Raw genomic sequence first — 19,667 nt, 5'->3', positions numbered from 1 at the left:
ATTTTTGGAAAAAAAAAAAAAAAAAAAAAAAAACATCATCAAACACAACAACATTCAACTACAAAGAATTAATCATAACTAATTAACTATTAATCAGTTGGATTAGTTAAATTAATCTCAACAAAAGAAAATGTTCAAAATTCTAATAATTAACACCTCCAAAAGGGCTATGCTTATATGCAAATTTACGCTTTTACCCTTTGCAATAATGGCAGCAAAATTTGTTGAATTATGGAATTAGAAATGCTAAAAACTTGAATTCTTTAGAACTAGAAGTATCATAGCTAACAAAAATTAATTAACGAGAGATAATCAAGAGCGTAAGTAATAATAAAATGCATTCGTTAATATAAATATAGCTCTATTATCTGTTGCGATATTATAACTATCAGCTATCAAATCAAACGTTAAGTGGATGGAACATGCATTTCCTTCTCTAAAATTGGAGTCTCGATCTCTTAGCTCACAATGTCCAAACTAAATAGGAAATAAACAAAAACTGTAATAACTCAGGTCATCGCTAGCAGATATTGTTTGCTTTGATCCATAGGTTTTCACACCCTTGTAAGAAATGTTTCGTTTCCCTCTCCAATGGGATATCACAAAAATCTATCGTCTCGCACTGGTTGGTACTTAGGGGTATTGTTGACCAAAATAATATATATAAATAAATAAATAAATTTAGAAGGGTAAAATGGTAATTGTGGATATGGTTATGGTTTTTGTTGTACGCGCCAAGATTCAGCGTGCATTAAAAAGGAGAAGAGGGAACGAAGGGAAAATTGAGAAAGAAGAGGAAATTTCTCCGTGAGAATTCGGAATTGGGATTTGTGTGCGGTTGATTCTCTGATTTCCTTCGTCGGAATCAGAGAGTCCTTCGAATCTTCCGTTTCTCAGCATCAATTTTCTCCTCATCTTCCTTCACAATCATACTACACGAAAATCTCCGTTTCAGGCCGTTTTGGGTGAATATTTTCGCATCAAAATCGACTCCCATTCGCCGTTCTAATCGCAATGCTCTAACGATCATTCGTCCTTGTTTCTGCAGCGAGTGAGTGCAGTTGTTCCTTCTTCTCCAATGGGAGCCCTAAAAAACGACGGCAAAATGGAAGGTTGGCTCTATCTCATCCGGTCTAATCGGTTTGGGTTGCAATACTCGAAGAAGAGATACTTCGTTCTCCAAGATGATTGCCTCAAGAGCTTTAAATCTGTCCCTGTTTCAGAGAATGAGGTAGTTAGTGCTCGTTTATTTCAATTTCGGTTCTGTAATTTCTGGTCTGATTTGTTTTGGAAGAATTGTTCCTTGATCATCCTGTTTCTTTTTCGATATGATACTTTGTTGTTCTTCCGTATGGATGGAAATTGGGAACAGATGAGAGATGCTCGGGTCCACATTGTTCATGTTACAGCTTTTGTCTTGTCTGTATAGATTATTGCACCTCTCAGGATTATGGATATGGACATTAAGAATAGTTGTACGTCGATAGGAATTATTGCTTTAACTGAAGATATTGTCGTTATGAATTGGCAATGAGCACCGCCTTCGAGGGGAACTTGTAGGAATTGGGTTTTGATTTGTTCAGGCCTTGGTTTCTCGTGATCTTCTAGAACAATGTGCCAACAATTTTCTATTCATCTTTTCATCCTGTAGTTTTCTCTCAGAGAGTTTTCTACACTCCCATAAAGAATGATTTGTTCTCCTCTCCAACCTATATGGGATCTCACAATCCATTCTCATTCGAGGCCCAGCGTCCTCGCTGACACTCATCCTTTCTCCAATCGATGTGGGACCTTCCAATTCACCCCTTTGAGGTTAGCGTCTTTACTGGAATACCACCTCGTGTCCACCTCTTTGGGGCTTAGCCTGCGATGTGCCGTTGGCACATCGCCCGGTGTCTACCTGTGATATCATTTATAACAGTCCAAGCCTACCGCTAGTAGATGTTGTTTTCGTTGGACTTGGAGTTCCTCTCAAGGTTTTTAAAATGCGTCTACTATGGAGAGGTTTACACACCCTTATAAAGAATGTTTCGTTCTTCTCTCCAAATGATTGAGATCTGACAGATTACAGATTACTATTTGCATTTTGTATTTTCTGCCCCGAACCTAGATTGATTAAAACAAAATGGTTCTGATTGATCATATGTTTTTCACCAGGAACCAAACAGAAGTGCCGTGATTGACTCCTACATTCGAGTTTCAGATAATGGGAGGGAGAGTATTCATAGAAAAGTACGTGGTGGTAGAGACTAGTATCTCTGAATTGGTCATTTCTTGAGTAAACTTGTATTCATAATTTCCTATGAAATCTGCAGGTGTTCTTCATCTTCACACTTTATAATACCGTCGATCAAAATGATCAACTCAAGGTGAAGTTAATTCTAGGCCATACAACATGTTTTGGAATGTATTATATTGTAACTTCCTTAAATGTCCCTTTATAGTTGGGAGCCAGCAGCCCAGAAGATGCAGCAAAATGGATCCACTCGCTGCTTGATGCTACATTGAAGGTATAAGAAACTGTACTCATACAGTGTTTTTCCCATGGTCGAGGCTTATTTTTCACTGTGCATCTAGGGCTGTTCGGATCCAGCGAGGAACTTTAAGGATCGCTCCAAGAGACAGTATCCAGCTTTAAGGTATATATTAGTTTCATTCTCTGGTGGTTAGATGGATGGTGTGTGTGTTATGATATCATGCATGTATTGAATTTTTGGATAGATTTCGAGGGTCAAAAAGAATGGACTGTAAGCCTTCAATAGACTGGACTCTCTATTCCTCTGTACAAATGGAAGCAATGACATCTGATGTTATTGCACCTTCCCCATGGAAGATTTTTGGTTGTCAGAATGGTAAGACCTGAATTCTCATTTGCATTCATTCAATTAGCCAAAAGTGGATATATGTTGAGTTTGATTATCTGCAGGCTTACGGCTTTTCAAAGAATCAAAAGATAATGATTCCCATCGTAGGGTAAGCTTTCCTTTTTAACTCCTCACCTGTGTTCTGTTACATGTTTTCAATTTTCATTTGATCCTTTTGTTCTTTGTCAGCAATGGGATGATCATCCCGCTATTATGGCTGTTGGTATGGTTTGTGGAACTTCCGAAGAAATTTTTCGGACCATTATGTCTATTGGCCCGTCAAGATCAGAGTAAGATTCTTAACTAAAATGATCACTTATGTCTCTTAGTCTACTAATAGATATTGTCTAATTTGGGTTTTCCTGTTTTAAAGAACTAACTTCTCACGGTCTTGCAGATGGGACTTCTGCTTCTACCGTGGAAGTTTGGTCGAACACCTTGATGGTCATACAGATATCATACATATGCAACTATATCGCGATTGGCTACCTTGGTCAGAACTTCTAATCTTGTAGTATTCTAGTAAACAAGAAAATACACACATATGTAATGCTGAACGTGACAACCTTTCAGGGGGATGGAAAAGAGAGATTTTCTTTTGCGTCGATATTGGAGACGAGAAGATGATGGCACATATGGTAATAATTTTCAGGAGAAATTGAATGCTTGGGGAATTTGAAATCTATAATATCTACCCCTAACTTCTCTCCCCTGTTTCTGTCTGTCACAGTGGTTCTATATCATTCTGTGTTTCACATGAAGTTTCCACCACAGAAAGGCTACGTCCGTGCTTCCCTTAAAAGTAATGTATGCAATACTAATTAACTGTGTAGATAATGTAAAGAACAGCATAGCTAACACTCATTCTCAACCCATTTTCCTCGATCACCTTGGTTCTTCCCCATCTTTCAGGAATTATAAATAAATAGTTTTTCTGTAGTGAAATTTTTACCTTCTGGAGCATTGAGTGGGTTGTAATTTGTTCTAATAACAAGTATCTTATATGGATGCACATTCAGGTGGAGGGTACGTTATAAGTCCAGTAAACCAAGGTAAACACTCGCTAGTAAAACACATGCTTTCAGTTGATTGGAAGTTCTGGAAACTATATCTGCGACCTTCATCTGGAAGAGATATTACTATCCGGATGCTAGAGAGGCTTGCAGGTATTAATATACTTCTTAGAGCATCCTTATGATGTATTTCGGCTTTTGTTTTAGAATTTAGATATCCATTGGAGGTTTTCTCAAACTATAATGCATAATGCAGCACTAAGAGAGCTATACAGAGCTAAGATTGGTGATTCTTCATCTGAATTCTCATCATCTGGTAGAGACCTTAGAAATTTTGAGTTGCCTCAGAGTGAAATGGATGAGATAAAGACAGAAATACAATCTCCTGAAGAAATGGGGAAAATCAAAGAGGCATTTTCAAAGGAGAATGAAGTGGAAATGCCTCGTGCTAGTTTGATTGGATTAAATGATGCTGTTGATGAATTCTACGATGTTCCTGAACCTGCAGAACTTCACCATTATGAGAATGAATGGACGTCTGACTTGACTATGCAACAGATGGTACTTTCTTATTGCTAAATTTAAAGTTTCTTACATAGTTGTACCAACTTTATTCTTTTTTGAAATCTGCAGAATATGTCCCAGACCAAACTATCATCAGCAGCTGTTTTTGTGAAGAAGTTGCATGATCTTGCAGGTACTTGTTTTCGTGAAAAAGTTGCACGATCAGCAGCTGATTAGAATTATTTCAAATGTGGAATTACAAGCTTTATTTAGATTTCATTCTAAAGAATCAAATAATTTGTGTGTTTCAGTTCAGAAGAAGGGTTATGCAGAATTACCTGAGTTGCCTAGAGAAGAAACTATGCCGTACTCCTATGGATCCACGCTTCCAAAAGACCCCAACTTTTCTCCATGCAGTGTGGCATCGGCAGATCCCTCTTTGTTTCTGATACGTGGCAAAAACTATTTGAAGGACCACCAGAAGGTATGCTTTAATGTATATGGCTGTGTTTCATGAAGAAGTCCAAGCCTATAATCAAACCACGCAGAGGAACTTCAAATATTAGGGTTTCAAAGATATTTGTTAAGAAAATTTTGGATCAAACACAGCATGGTGTACTCAGACTGTGTACAGTCAGTAATATTTTCTGAATTTAAGGTTGACAGCGTCGTAGAGCTATATGTTGGTTGGTAAGCTGTTATTTCTCAGCTGATTTCTTTAGCTCTGCTTCAAAAGTTAGTTAGCAGTCTTTTTCGTTAATCAGATAAGAGTAGATTCTATTCACAATGCAGTCTCCGATCAATTTTAAATTTTAGAACAAAATGGACTTAGCTTATTTCTTCTGTTAGTGTAATTGCCCAAGTTCATCGCTAGCAGATATTGTCTTTTTTGAGGTTTCTCTTTTGGACTTCCCCTCAAGGTTTTTTAAAACATGTCCTCTAGAGGGAGGTTTCCACACCCTTTTAAAGAGTGCTTCGTTCCCCTCCCAAACCGACGTGAGATCTCACAACTATGTTCCCATCAAAGGGCAAAAATGGGATATAATTTAGTAATTGATAAAATTAAAGTTGGAATTGGACAAATGTTCTTTACCACATTTCTCTGTATCAGATCAAGGCAAATGGCACGTTGATGCAACTGGTTGGTGCAGACTGGCTAAGGTCAGACAGGCGAGAAGATAATCTTGGTGGGCGTCCGGGTGGTATTGTTCAGGTTTGGCTTGGTTTTTCTAATCACAAGTTTGTCAAAAACCTTCCTAATTGAGTAGGAAAATGGCTGATGTTGATTATATATATGCAGAAATATGCAGAACGAGGTGGACCAGAATTCTTCTTCGTTGTTAACATACAAGTAAGTCGATTCAAGGTTTCTTTCCGGCCACCATAATCGAGTAGGATCAAAGCTTACCCTTTGCTGCCGTGAAACGTGATTTAGGTTCCTGGCACAACCACGTACACCTTGGCAATGTATTACATGATGAGGACTCCTCTCGAGAGCAGTCCCTTGCTCAAAAGCTTTGTTGAAGGAGATGATGCCTTTAGGAATTCAAGATTTAAGCTCATACCTTACATTTCTCAGGTCAGTAACAGAGCCTACACCTATGAAGAATCAAGAAGTCCATTGTCTGACATTCTCCATTGGATATTATATTGTCAGGGATCATGGATAGTCAAGCAAAGTGTTGGGAAGAAAGCTTGCTTGATTGGTCATGCACTTGAAGTACATTACTTTAGTGGGAAGAACTATTTGGAGGTGAACTAACTATAATGATCTCTCTATCTCACCCTCTTATCATATTATAACTCCTTTTTTGTGTGTGAAATCAGCTCGAAATTGATGTTGGATCCTCAACAGTCGCAAGGGGGGTGGTCAATCTTGTTCTTGGTTATTTGAACAATTTGGTCATAGAAATGGCTTTTGTAATTCAGGTATAATACACCTTTGTCTATAACTAGGTCTTGAAATGGTTTTATTTGCCTCGTTACATTTTTCTTTGATCATGGCAGGGCAACACGCAAGAGGAGCTCCCCGAGATCCTTCTCGGGACGTGTCGACTCAATCATTTGGACGTGACTAAATCACTACTGATAAAGCCATGAAAATACCTGCCCTGAAATTCTCAACCCTCTAAGAACAACAAGTATGGGACCCTCTGAATACAGATTTACATCAAATTCTTTTCCTGATTAACAATGTATAGAAGCTCTGATTTATTTATTTTTATCCAATCTGAATTCTCAGCTCAATTGTACGGTGCTTTTGTACCATCAGGCTATTTTAGTCAACAGCCAAATTATTATAATTAAAAAAAAATTTGTTTATTCATAGGAAATTCTTATGCAACTTTTTGTGTTAATTCTCTCTCTTATCATTTAAAGGGCAAATTTGTCATTTCACTTTTGGTTCAATTATCGCATTTGGACCCATGTTCGTGGCCACGTGTTCGAAGCAATCCAAAAATTCAATTATATTTTACTTAAATTAAAAAAATAAAAAAAAAGCAATAGGGGTAGTATTGGTATTTCAGTTTAGGTAGTTCATGTGGATGATGAAGGGAACCAAAATTGCGTTTAGTTTTTAGAAATAATAATCATTCAAAACACAGGCGGAGAGAAACGCCGTACCTGCAAAATCCGCGGCGGAACCGACGGGAGGAACACGAGGCTATGGCGGCAGTGGAGAAATCCATAGCGAAGATGCTGAGAGTCCATAACAACAATCGTATTGAGATTAACCATGAAATCCAGATCAAACCTCGACGGAGATTGAATTCAACACACAAACCTAACACCAAAAGTTGTGAACGACGACAGGCCATCGAGCCAAGAAGAAATCGAGAGCCAACGGAGCAAGAAGAAATCCAGCGGCCGTACATAAACGGCAGCGTCGGCGGTGTGATACGGCTGGGCAGCGCGAGAGCGACGCGGCCGGCGAACAATTTTTAAAACTCGATATAAATCAGAGGATTTGAACTGAAGAGTTTTAAATCGATGTTTGGTAAGTAAAAACCAGAGAAGTGGAAGAAAAATAATAATTATTATTTATTCATAGGTTTACTTTTGGGTACACATTGCAAATGCTTTAAAATTTGGGGGCAAAGAATAAATACGAAAAACTCAGGGCCAGCTTGCCTTTACTTTACAAATTTTAGTTTACTTCTTTTCATTATATATATAATGAATTCCATTTTTAAAAAATATTATATCCATGGTGAAATTTATATTATAAAGTCTTGCAATTTTAGTTTATTTTATTTTACAATATAACATTATTTATTATATAATAAATTCAATGTAAATAACTCATTGAATAAATAAGCTAAAAGTTTTATAATATATAATATTATTGTTTTACATAACTTTTTTAATATAAAATTTAGCATATCCAAATAAATAAATAATTAATTTTAATATTTTAATATTTGAAACAATATTTACCATAAATACTTATACATACAAAACTTTAGAAAAGAAATGGTTAAGAACTAGAAATAGTGGAATTAAAAGTCCGATATTTATTAATGTTTATAACATTTAAGGAGGTGTTAAATCAACATCCAATTTTGAAGTAGATTTCGCACAATCATTCTAGATAACAAGCAAGTTGCTGGCACAGAGTTGGCCGATGTTGTCGTTGCTACAAGTTGCTGGCACAGAGTTGGCCGGTGTTGTCGTTGCTACAAGTTGCTGGCACAGAGTTGGCCGGTGTTGTCGTTGCTACAAGTTGCTGGCACAGAGTTGGCCGGTGCTGCCGTTGCTACAAGCTGCTGGCACAGAGTCGGCCGATGCTGCCGTTGCTACAAGCTGCTGGCACAGAGTCGGCCGATGCTGCCGTTGCTACAAGCTGCTGGCACAGAGTCGGCCGATGCTGCCGTTGCTACAAGCTGCTGGCACAGAGTTGACCGATGTTGCCGTTGCTACAAGCTGCTAGCACAGAGTTGACCGATGTTGCCGTTGCTACAAGCTGCTGGCACAGAGTTGACCGATGTTGCCGTTGCTACAAGCTGCTGGCACAGAGTCGGCCGATGCTTATTCCCCAGATACGGTTATTGCTGCTGCCGTTGCTACAAGCTGCTGGCACAGAGTTGGCCGATGTTGCCGTTGCTACAAGCTGCTGGCACAGAGTTGGCCGATGTTGCCGTTGCTACAAGCTGCTGGCACAGAGTTGGCCGATGCTTATTCCCCAGATACGGTCATTGGTGCTGCCGTTGCTACAAGCTGCTGGCACAGAGTTGGCCGATGCTTATTCCCAGGCTACAAGCTACTGGCACAGAGTTAGCCGATGCTTATTCCCCCTGTCATTGCTTCTTCTCCAAGAAAAGAAGTTCACGACCCGTAGACCTTTTACCTCCATGCGGCATTGCTCCGTCAGGTTTTCGCCCATTGCGAAAAATTCTCCCCTCGTAGGAGTCTAGGTCATGTCTTAGTCTCATGTGGCTCTTAGTCTGGCTGATAGGGGTGTACATTCAACCCGACAACCTGGACCAACCCAACCCAAACTAACCCTAAGGGTTGGGTTGGAATAGCATTTCGAGTAGGGTTGGGTTCATTTTTCTAAACCTAGACTAAGTCTGTTTGGTTTCAGGTTTGTGAGCAGAGCAAAGTCTGTTTGGTTTCAGGTTTGTGAGCAGAGCAAAGTCTGTTTGGTTTCAGGTTTGTGAGCAGAGCAGAGTCTGTTTGGTTTCAGGTTTGTGAGCAGAGCANTTTGGTTTCAGGTTTGTGAGCAGAGTCTGTTTGGTTTCAGGTTTGTGAGCAAAGTCTGTTTGGTTTCAGGTTTGTGAGCAAAGTCTGTTTGGTTTCAGGTTTGTGAGCAAAGTCTGTTTGGTTTCAGGTTTGTGAGCAAAGTCTGTTTGGTTTCAGGTTTGTGAGCAAAGTCTGTTTGGTTTCAGGTTTGTGAGCAAAGTCTGTTTGGTTTCAGGTTTGTGAGCAAAGTCTGTTTGGTTTCAGGTTTGTGAGCAAAGTCTGTTTGGTTTCAGGTTTGTGAGCAAAGTCTGTTTGGTTTCAGGTTTGTGAGCAAAGTCTGTTTGGTTTCAGGTTTGTGAGCAAAGTCTGTTTGGTTTCAGGTTTGTGAGCAGAGCAAAGTCTGTTTGGTTTCAGGTTTGTGAGCAAAGTCTGTTTGGTTTCAGGTTTGTGAGCAAAGTCTGTTTGGTTTCAGGTTTGTGAGCAAAGTCTGTTTGGTTTCAGGTTTGTGAGCAAAGTCTGTTTGGTTTCAGGTTTGTGAGCAAAGTCTGTTTGGTTTCAGGTTTGTGAGCAAAGTCTGTTTGGTTTCAGGTTTGTGAGCAAAGTCTGTTTGGTTTCAGGTTTGTGAGCAAAGTCTGTTTGGTTTCAGGTTTGTGAGCAAAGTCTGTTTGGTTTCAGGTTTGTGAGCAAAGTCTGTTTGGTTTCAGGTTTGTGAGCAAAGTCTGTTTGGTTTCAGGTTTGTGAGCAAAGTCTGTTTGGTTTCAGGTTTGTGAGCAAAGTCTGTTTGGTTTCAGGTTTGTGAGCAGAGCAGAGTCTGTTTGGTTTCAGGTTTGTGAGCAGAGCAGAGTCTGTTTGGTTTCAGGTTTGTGAGCAGAGCAGAGTCTGTTTGGTTTCAGGTTTGTGAGCAGAGCAGAGTCTGTTTGGTTTCAGGTTTGTGAGCAGAGCAGAGTCTGTTTGGTTTCAGGTTTGTGAGCAGAGCAGAGTCTGTTTGGTTTCAGGTTTGTGAGCAGAGCAGAGTCTGTTTGGTTTCAGGTTTGTGAGCAGAGCAGAGTCTGTTTGGTTTCAGGTTTGTGAGCAGAGCAAGTCTGTTTGGTTTCAGGTTTGTGAGCAGAGCAAGTCTGTTTGGTTTCAGGTTTGTGAGCAAGAGTCTGTTTGGTTTCAGGTTTGTGAGCAAAGTCTGTTTGGTTTCAGGTTTGTGAGCAAAGTCTGTTTGGTTTCAGGTTTGTGAGCAAAGTCTGTTTGGTTTCAGGTTTGTGAGCAAAGTCTGTTTGGTTTCAGGTTTGTGAGCAAAGTCTGTTTGGTTTCAGGTTTGTGAGCAAAGTCTGTTTGGTTTCAGGTTTGTGAGCAAAGTCTGTTTGGTTTCAGGTTTGTGAGCAAAGTCTGTTTGGTTTCAGGTTTGTGAGCAAAGTCTGTTTGGTTTCAGGTTTGTGAGCAAAGTCTGTTTGGTTTCAGGTTTGTGAGCAAAGTCTGTTTGGTTTCAGGTTTGTGAGCAAAGTCTGTTTGGTTTCAGGTTTGTGAGCAAAGTCTGTTTGGTTTCAGGTTTGTGAGCAAAGTCTGTTTGGTTTCAGGTTTGTGAGCAAAGTCTGTTTGGTTTCAGGTTTGTGAGCAAAGTCTGTTTGGTTTCAGGTTTGTGAGCAAAGTCTGTTTGGTTTCAGGTTTGTGAGCAAAGTCTGTTTGGTTTCAGGTTTGTGAGCAAAGTCTGTTTGGTTTCAGGTTTGTGAGCAAAGTCTGTTTGGTTTCAGGTTTGTGAGCAAAGTCTGTTTGGTTTCAGGTTTGTGAGCAAAGTCTGTTTGGTTTCAGGTTTGTGAGCAAAGTCTGTTTGGTTTCAGGTTTGTGAGCAAAGTCTGTTTGGTTTCAGGTTTGTGAGCAAAGTCTGTTTGGTTTCAGGTTTGTGAGCAAAGTCTGTTTGGTTTCAGGTTTGTGAGCAAAGTCTGTTTGGTTTCAGGTTTGTGAGCAAAGTCTGTTTGGTTTCAGGTTTGTGAGCAAAGTCTGTTTGGTTTCAGGTTTGTGAGCAAAGTCTGTTTGGTTTCAGGTTTGTGAGCAAAGTCTGTTTGGTTTCAGGTTTGTGAGCAAAGTCTGTTTGGTTTCAGGTTTGTGAGCAAAGTCTGTTTGGTTTCAGGTTTGTGAGCAAAGTCTGTTTGGTTTCAGGTTTGTGAGCAAAGTCTGTTTGGTTTCAGGTTTGTGAGCAAAGTCTGTTTGGTTTCAGGTTTGTGAGCAAAGTCTGTTTGGTTTCAGGTTTGTGAGCAAAGTCTGTTTGGTTTCAGGTTTGTGAGCAAAGTCTGTTTGGTTTCAGGTTTGTGAGCAAAGTCTGTTTGGTTTCAGGTTTGTGAGCAAAGTCTGTTTGGTTTCAGGTTTGTGAGCAAAGTCTGTTTGGTTTCAGGTTTGTGAGCAAAGTCTGTTTGGTTTCAGGTTTGTGAGCAAAGTCTGTTTGGTTTCAGGTTTGTGAGCAAAACTTTTGGTTTCAGGTTTGTGAGCAAAACTTTTGGTTTCAGGTTTGTGAGCAAAACTTTTGGTTTCAGGTTTGTGAGCAAAACTTTTGGTTTCAGGTTTGTGAGCAAAACTTTTGGTTGACCAGAGCCAAATAAAAATATATAAAATGTATTAAGGACCATGTACACCACTAGTGGTGGATAATCCTCCTGATCATTGCAAGTATAAAATTCTTTAATGAGGGGCATGTGCTTATCATATAATCATTCCATCACTCAATCCCGCATCGATGTTGTGAAACATTGAAGATGCTTAGTTCTCAGTCTGGTCAGGGAGAATGATTGAAGATATCTTTAGCCAATTTAAGATACAGAGATTAAGAGACTATGAGACAATTGCTATAGAGACCGGTGATCCCAATTCATTTGTTATCGTTGATGAGAACAGTTGAACAATGAAAATAGACGGTGAATGCCTAATCAAATTGATTAGTAGAAACAAAGTTAAAGTCTACCTGTAATGAGTATGTCTCAGCTGCATACATCACTACACTTCTTGACACCTATCGTAACTCATCTCTTCTGTCGCTTCATCTGGCAGGGCAGGGGCAAAGAACCCATCACTGTCTCTCTGGAGTGATACCAAGAATGAAAAACAAAAGAGAGATTGAAAGTTTTTTCCTCACAAAGTTTAAATAGGATACCAACTACCAAAAATAGAAAATATATATTTATTATTTATTTTCAAACAGATAAAACATATTTATAGTTATATAACTTTTTCAATACGCTATTAATTTCAATTTTGTGTCGAATAAATTTCTGAACTGGCGACTTTTTTTTTTACTTTTAATAGGACTTTTTAGATTTTTTTTTTCTATAATTCAAATTTCTTCCATTAATAATTAGACATAAACTAATTTTAAATGAAATCAAGTAAAATAATTGAACTTAAAATATATAATTAATTATTAGTTCCGATTTAAAATATATAAATTGTTTTTAAAAAAAATTAAATTAGAATCGAAAAAAGAAATTAAAAAATATATATATATATATAGCCATTTGATTCCCCACTCTGTCTTCAACCTAGAATCAAATCCCGCAGTTTCTCTCTCTAAGCTTTAATGGCGTTTAGGGCATAGCTGTTCTTCATCTGGAACTATTTTCCTCTGGTAACTCTATGATTCTGCTTCTCTTTCATATGAATTTCAAATTCAAATTCCAAAAAGATATTTGAATGTTTTATTTCTCTCTCTCGTTTCATTTATTCCTCCGTTTTTGTTCGCTGCTTCTTCAAATTCCTCACTCCATAATCTCGCTGCTTCTTTAAAAATCGCATCTCAGATCTGTAGGATCCAACACAGATTCAGAGTTCCTTCTACTATAAGTTCTTGCGTACTCTGAATTATTTAGTGAAAAATTGAAGACCGATTATGGAAGGAAGTTTAGGCGACGAAATTGACTGTGGAAATTGCTTTGATCATATCGACGACCTTCTGGACTTTTCTACCGAAGACCTTGACGATGTTCCTATGACCACTACCGCCGCCGCAGTATTTCCTCCCATTTGGTACACTTCAGCCGTCGATACTGGTTGTTCAGATAGTATAGTTAGTATTGGCTTCCCTAACGAGATCGTGAGTTAAATTTTGGTTTAATCTGATTTAGTTTAATTTTTTGAACTTTTGAAAATATTTTGATTTAAATTCAAATTATTATCATTATTAATTAAATTTAAAATTTAAATTTCGATTTTAATAGTTTTTTTTTCCTCCACAATAATTAAAAATTTGTTGGATTGGGCTGGGCTTGTTGAGCTTCGGGCTGGGCTTCTTTGTTGAACTTCTTTGTTGGCTTGGGCTGGGCTTCTTTGTTGAGCTCCTCTATTGACTTGGGTTTCTCTGTTTCAGTACGAAGATATTATTCCATCGGAATGGTTCTCAAATTTAGACGATTCCTTCGCCGGCGCCGGAACCCAAACCGTCAGCAGCTCGTCGTCGGAGTCAAACAAATTTCGGGTCTCAAGTCCTGTTTCCGTTCTCGACAATAGTAGCGAAAGTAGCAGTAGCAAAAGAAAAGAGCTAGCCGACGACGCCTGCAGACGAGACGACGCTAGCAGCAAGCGACCACGGCAGTCATTTTTCATTCCCCCACCACCACATCTCGTATCGCCTACTAGTTCATCGGATTCGGAGAACTCGGAGAACTCGGAGAACTATGGCGAGTCCTGTTCCCCTCCGCCAGCCGAGAAGAAAATCAAATTGTCATCAAATGATGCATTTAATCCACGAAGCGACTCCAGGAAATGCTTACACTGTGAAGTGACGAAAACGCCGCAATGGAGAGCGGGACCATTGGGGCCTAAAACCCTCTGTAATGCTTGCGGTGTTCGGTACAAATCCGGGCGCCTCTATCCCGAGTACCGGCCGGCGGCGAGCCCGAGTTTTGTCTCTCGTTTGCACTCTAATTCGCACAAAAAAGTTATTGAAATGAGAATTAAATAAGTGGAAATTCTCATTACATAGAATAGGATAGGATTTATTTTTTTTAGTCTTATACACGTAGAATAGAATTTGTTTTTTTATTAACAAATACAATAGATTTTCTTACATTCCACTAAAATAGAATTTGTTTTCTTTTTTTATTAACAAAGAATAGATTTTCTATTTTTTATCAGTCTTATATAAATAGAATAAGATTTTATTGGTCTTATATAAATAATAGTATTTATTGAAATAATTTGTTTTTTTATTATAATATTTTTTTCACCCATTTATTACCACTCAATTTAAATAAAAAAAAAACATTAGTACTAAAATAATTTTTCATTAGAATTAAAATAATTTTTGTATTTTTTTTTTCAGGTTAAATTTCATATATTTAAATGAGTGATAGTACATTTATGTTAAATTGACTATTTAATCCATGAAGATTAACAGTGAGTGAGTGATAGTACATTTTTCTGTTAAATTAACTATTTAATAGATATCGATAAAGATGAACCGTTCAATATTATTTAAAAAAACGATAATAATAGTTACTAAATTTTAAAAATTTTATTTTAATTCATGTTTATGTGCCGAATAATTTCAATATTATTTAAAAAAGCGTTAATAACATTAGTTACTAAATTTTTAAAATTTTATTTTAATCAATGTTTATGCGCTGAATAATTAGTATGCGGATTCAAATTTTCAATCAAACAAAAAAATACAAGATATCGTAATATACTTTATGGGTCAATGGGAGCCGATTATCCTATCTACTTATTTATATACATGAAAATATTTTTAGTTACAAAAAATAATAAATTTGGAGTGGACTGAAAATTTAAACTATATGAACTACCGCACAAAGCGCGTCTACACGGACTATAAGATGTGCGCTTACACGTGTGACTTGGTGTTATAATAGCATAACAAGCGCGTTTTCATCTTCTACTGTTTAAGAGTTTATTTTAATCATTTAGTATACCTAACAATAAATATGAAAATGAGATACATAAATAACGTATTTTTAACCATTTTATCATCTAATTTTATATTTATTAAATATTATTATTATTTAATTTTATTAAACTAAATTAAAATAACCTTAAAAATTCTAATTTTAGATTTTTTAATTTTTTATAATTAACTTTATTAATTATTTTCCCATCAATAATTTTAACAAAATTATATAAATTTTAATTTACAATTTAAAAAATCATGAATTATGCTCATACTAATAAATCTTATATAATACTACTCATTTATTAATAAAACTATAATATATTTTAAATTTTAATTTAATATATATTATTATAATTATTATTATTATTCAAAAATAAATATTAATAATTAATTTAAAATAAATAATTTTAATGAAATTAATTAATAAAAAAATTTGAATAATTAATTACACGGTTCTCTACCATTCCCACCAATATATTTGGAATGACATATAAAAAAAACATTTGATGTGATGTTTAAGGTGACAGACAGTGGGGCCAACTTAACAGACAGCAGCGTTTAACAATCTAAAACACACGCGCGTGTCATCAACATACAACTGTGACGCTGAGGAATCACATACTTGTAATTTATTTATTTATTTTAATTAAATCAAACTTTTTCATTTTCATTTTTTTTAATTATTATTGTTTTAAATTAATAAAAATATCAAAATTCTCTAATCTCAACCTTATTTATTATTGTTTTAGATGTATTAATAATTTTTAAAATCTGTTGATTAATTATTTAATTGGGTTAGAAAAAATTAGATAAGAGATTATAAATATTATAAAGATCAATTTTTTTTTGTGAATTAAAAAAATATTGATTATGAAGTTTTAATTACTTATATATATTAAATTTTTTCTTGAAAATATTTAATAATATTTTGTATGCTGCAAGAATAAAATTTAATTTAATTTTATGGTTAAATATCATGGTTACTCGCATATTTATTATATTTTTATTTAATATCATAAAATTTTACTGTTTAAAAATAAATAAATAAATAAGAGGAAGAATTTGGGGAATTATGGGTGGGTACGGGAATATAATCTATATTCCTCCATTACTATTTAAATGAGTCCCAACCAGATATCTCTAAAAAATAACAAAAAACAGTAAATAGTAAATAATAAATAAATAAAGTAAATATTAATAGAAAAACTAATAATTAATATATATTCCTAAAAATAAATCTCCAATTTTTACTACGAATACATGAGAGATTTGAAGGTCTCCCTATTCTATTTTATAACATTTATGTTTAGGTAAATTCAGGCCTAGACTAATTATTAAATTTTTTAATTTTTATTTTAATTAATTTTTGTTTATCAACTGAGAATAATTAGTAAGTTGGATTCAAATTTTGAATCAAACAAAAAAAAATATAAGATATACTGTGCTGGTCATTCCATCCTACTTATATATATTACCTTATGAAAATGTATATAATCTATATTAATAAAGACGGACACTTTAATACTAACTTTTAATAAAACGATATTAACATTAATTTTAAAAAAATTTACTAAAAAATAATAAGTTATTAATAAAGACGGAACTTTAATACTAACTTTTAATAAAACGATATTAACATTAATTTAAAAAAATTACTTAAAAAATAATAAGTTTAGATTACAAGTTATAAAGAGATAAGAGGTGCGCGATGTTCCTGTGACTAGTACCGCTGCACATTCCCTCTCATTTGGTCCACTTCCGCCGCCGATACTAATTGTTCAACTAACGTGAGTTCAATTTTTGGGTTTAAGTAGAAGTGAATTTTAAGTTTTGGTTTAATTTTTAAAAATTTTAAAAATATGTTTGCATGATTTAAATTCAAATTATTATCTTTATTAATTAAATTTAAAATTTAAACTTATAACTGAATTTAATAGTTTATTTTGTTTATAATTTTTTTTAAGTATGGGTTTTGATGATTTATTTGTTATTTATTCTCAAATTTCTTTTTTTTTTAATAATTTATTTTTTATTAATATACTTTAAATATTATAGTCATATTTATTAACTAAAATAATATTCGATAGATTTTAATTTTCAATTAAAAAAATAGTCACTATTACACTTGAGCTCATTAAAACTAAAACCGATAAATATTAAGTATATCATGAATGTATCCTTTAATTTAAACACAAAATTTTGAGTAAATGAAAGAGAAAATTTGCATCTGATGATCCGATTCAACTTGTTAGCCTAACTACGTCTCGAGTTTTCTATTTTAGAGCGTTTATGTTGACGTCAGCTCAAGGCCAAGAGGGGAGAGCAATTTAGACAATTCGCAGTTTTTCTCGAATCGCCACTCGAACCTGTTTTTCCCATTTCCGAGAGCCATCGTATCCTATCCTTCCAGCTAGGATTGCTTACTTTATTGCGTTTTTACCCTCATGTATATTATAACAGTAATAAGGACGATGTATTCAATTGTAAGCTAGACCGACAACCATTAAGCTTAAGACATATCATTACCGATAAGATCCGTCGAGATGAATATAAGGACAGGACAGGACAAAAGGTAGCTACAACACTCCCGAACAACGCGTCAAAATTGTGGGCTTTATCCGAGGTATGAAAGGACAAAAATGCCCTTGTAGGGAAGGGCAGACCAAATTTTTGTCAGACCCAAAAATAGACAAGCAAATAACAAAAAACGAGGAAGGGTTGGGTTGGAAAACTAATTGTTGTTGACCGTTCAGTTAAGGGCTTAACCATGGTTAGAGGAATTGCGATATCTAAACTATGGTTACCTTTACTACAGCATCCTTCTTGATTTCAGCCATTATCTCAAATAATCCCAACAACAATTTTGACTGTATCCTAATTATTATAATTATTTTTATTTTATTTCCAAACATTAATATTTAAAAAAAACATCAATAAACACAAACGATATGTTTTCACATAAATCGACTTATATGATTTGTAAGAGTAGGATTGAACATAAGTGATATGAACCAAGAGACATCATTCATACAATATAATTCAATGAAGATGCGAAGAAAATGTTGTCAAAATTATCAAAAGAGGTTGCAATTCAAGCCACATTAAAGAGGAATGAAGTTTGATGGTTATAAATTTTAGGTGGGTTAGAATTTAGAGTAATTTAGAGTTATTGTATTTTAAGACATTTTATTTAGGTTATATTTACATAATCGCTAATTATGGTCATTAATAGTTTCATTTTGAGGCTATATAAAGCCATCTATGTTGTATTTGTAAGGTAGACTTGGAAAATAAAAGAAGCATCTGTGCTCTTCTTTAGCCAATGGCTAAGTTTCTTTGCAATTCTATATAGTTTAGGTTGCATGTATAATCATTCAAGCTCGACATGATCAATCTTGCTTGTGGAATGATTCGAATCTCAAACAAGTGTTTGAGATATTTGATTAACAAGAATCATTCAAGCTAGACATGATCGATCTTGCCTGTGGAGTGATTCGAATCTCAAACAATATTCTTGTCTTGAAATATTCGATCAGCAAGGTAATCCGTATCTTATTCCCCTTGTAATGATTCCTTATCTTATCAATAAGATTCACGTAAGCATTATTTTTATTTTATTTCCAAACATTAATATTTAAAAAAACCATCAGTAAACACCGACGATATGTTTTCACATAAACCGACTTATATGATTTGTATGAGTAGGATTGAACATAAAATTCACGAACATTAATATTTAAAAAAAAAAACATCAGTAAACACCGACGATATGTTTTCACATAAACCGACTCATATAGTTTGTATGAATAGGATTGAACGTAAAATTCACGTAAGCTGTCGATCCTAATTAAATATTTTTTTATAACTTTTTTAGAAGCAAATTTGACTACGTAGTTTAATGCACAATATTCGAGCGTCCAAACAATTGTCTCAACTCCAGCTAAAAAAGGCAGGATTGCCATCAATCCCTTATTAATATGTTACCAAGTTATAAAATAGTCGAAGCAACCACATAACTCAATTTATAAATAAATAAATAAATAAATATATTTATTTTATTAAAATAAAAATAAATAAATATTTGATGACACGCGCGACAAGAGGGGAGTGGGACAGTGGCGGGAAAGGGAAAATTAAAAAATAAAAATAAAAGTAAAAATTTCAGTAATTTTGGAATCAGGTAAATAGAATTTTAAAATTAAATTGTTATTTAATTTAATTTAATTTATTTAAAAAAATTTGAAATAACAGACGAAAAAAAAGGACACCTGAATGAATGGATGAATTTATGGTTTTTTTTTTGAGATGTGGTTGTTAGAGATCTCAAAAATAAATAAATAAATATTATATATTTTACGAAATATATATTATAAATTATATATTTTTCGAAAAATATAGCGTCATTCCTTTTCTAACTATAAAGCGTACGCAAAGGAGAAAAGAATGGTGTTTTTTTTTATTTTAATTATATACAATAATTTTTATAAAATTAATTTATTAAAATAGAGTAATATTTAAAAAAACCCACGATATTTTTGTCGATGGTGAATTGACTATGATTTAATATAATAAAATCAGGTAAAAAATAATAAAATTATGTAAATGTATTACTAATATATAGTTTAGTAGCTAAAAATAGAAATATATATATATATAAAAAAACAAAAAAACAATTGGGTTAGTAAAAGAAATTTCAGTGTTTTTTTTTTTTTTTTTTTTTTA

At 34.7% G+C, this 19,667-nt stretch overlaps 3 protein-coding genes and 1 long non-coding RNA gene across 7 annotated transcripts in view; 3 read left to right on the top strand and 1 right to left on the bottom strand.

The window, feature by feature from the left end:
* The window catches only part of LOC111444917, a 9,233-nt gene extending 4,996 nt beyond the window's left edge, over positions 1-4,237 (top strand). Inside the window, exon 3 of the transcript XR_002710757.1 lies at positions 4,226-4,237. The gene's annotated coding sequence lies outside the window, so the exon portion shown is untranslated. The remainder of the gene's footprint in view (positions 1-4,225) is intronic.
* On the top strand, positions 749-6,725 carry LOC111444916 (protein ENHANCED DISEASE RESISTANCE 2-like). The gene is made up of 21 exons (XM_023083047.1): positions 749-1,231; positions 2,158-2,232; positions 2,316-2,369; positions 2,445-2,510; positions 2,578-2,639; positions 2,722-2,852; positions 2,927-2,973; positions 3,054-3,154; positions 3,262-3,357; positions 3,438-3,502; positions 3,595-3,666; positions 3,884-4,030; positions 4,134-4,438; positions 4,511-4,574; positions 4,693-4,865; positions 5,493-5,594; positions 5,682-5,732; positions 5,817-5,960; positions 6,039-6,134; positions 6,209-6,310; positions 6,389-6,725. Exons 1-21 carry the CDS (start codon positions 1,079-1,081, stop codon positions 6,479-6,481), a joined length of 2,199 nt encoding a protein of 732 aa, XP_022938815.1. The 5' UTR covers positions 749-1,078; the 3' UTR covers positions 6,482-6,725.
* LOC111444920 lies at positions 4,521-7,499 on the bottom strand. 2 transcript variants are annotated; one of them, XR_002710758.1, is made up of 4 exons: positions 7,167-7,499; positions 7,007-7,081; positions 4,720-4,910; positions 4,521-4,610 (listed from the first exon to the last, which is right to left on the bottom strand). It is a non-coding gene; the product is annotated as an uncharacterized LOC111444920 (long non-coding RNA). The 2 variants fall into 2 exon arrangements; XR_002710759.1 differs by having other exon boundaries at positions 4,720-4,826.
* Positions 7,500-12,593: 5,094 nt separating this feature from the next.
* Positions 12,594-14,025, top strand: LOC111445383 (GATA transcription factor 8-like). Of its 3 annotated transcripts, XM_023083731.1 has the most exons (3): positions 12,594-12,665; positions 12,838-13,130; positions 13,404-14,025. In XM_023083731.1, exons 2-3 carry the CDS (start codon positions 12,927-12,929, stop codon positions 13,995-13,997), a joined length of 798 nt encoding a protein of 265 aa, XP_022939499.1. In that variant the 5' UTR covers positions 12,594-12,665; positions 12,838-12,926; the 3' UTR covers positions 13,998-14,025. The 3 variants fall into 3 exon arrangements, 2 of the variants coding, with proteins under 2 accessions (XP_022939499.1, XP_022939498.1); XR_002710830.1 differs by having other exon boundaries at positions 12,599-13,063; XM_023083730.1 differs by having other exon boundaries at positions 12,599-13,130.
* Positions 14,026-19,667: the final 5,642 nt, after the last annotated feature.

The sequence above is a fragment of the Cucurbita moschata genome, unplaced genomic scaffold (assembly GCF_002738365.1).
Source record: "Cucurbita moschata cultivar Rifu unplaced genomic scaffold, Cmos_1.0 Cmo_Scf00007, whole genome shotgun sequence".
NCBI lineage: Eukaryota > Viridiplantae > Streptophyta > Magnoliopsida > Cucurbitales > Cucurbitaceae > Cucurbita > Cucurbita moschata.
The sequence above is the reverse complement of the archived record's forward strand: the minus strand, read 5'-3'. Positions and strand labels throughout refer to the sequence as shown.

Excerpts from the sequence above, each read along its gene's own strand:
- LOC111444916 (XM_023083047.1), top strand. The coding sequence starts at position 1,079 with ATGGGAGCCCTAAAAAACGACGGCAAAATGGAAGGTTGGCTCTATCTC. Across the intron at positions 2,853-2,926 it reads GATTTTTGGTTGTCAGAATG|GCTTACGGCTTTTCAAAGAA; the intron begins GTAAGACCTGAA and ends GATTATCTGCAG. Across the intron at positions 4,866-5,492 it reads ATTTGAAGGACCACCAGAAG|ATCAAGGCAAATGGCACGTT; the intron begins GTATGCTTTAAT and ends TCTCTGTATCAG.
- LOC111445383 (XM_023083731.1), top strand. The coding sequence starts at position 12,927 with ATGGAAGGAAGTTTAGGCGACGAAATTGACTGTGGAAATTGCTTTGAT. Across the intron at positions 13,131-13,403 it reads TTGGCTTCCCTAACGAGATC|TACGAAGATATTATTCCATC; the intron begins GTGAGTTAAATT and ends TCTCTGTTTCAG.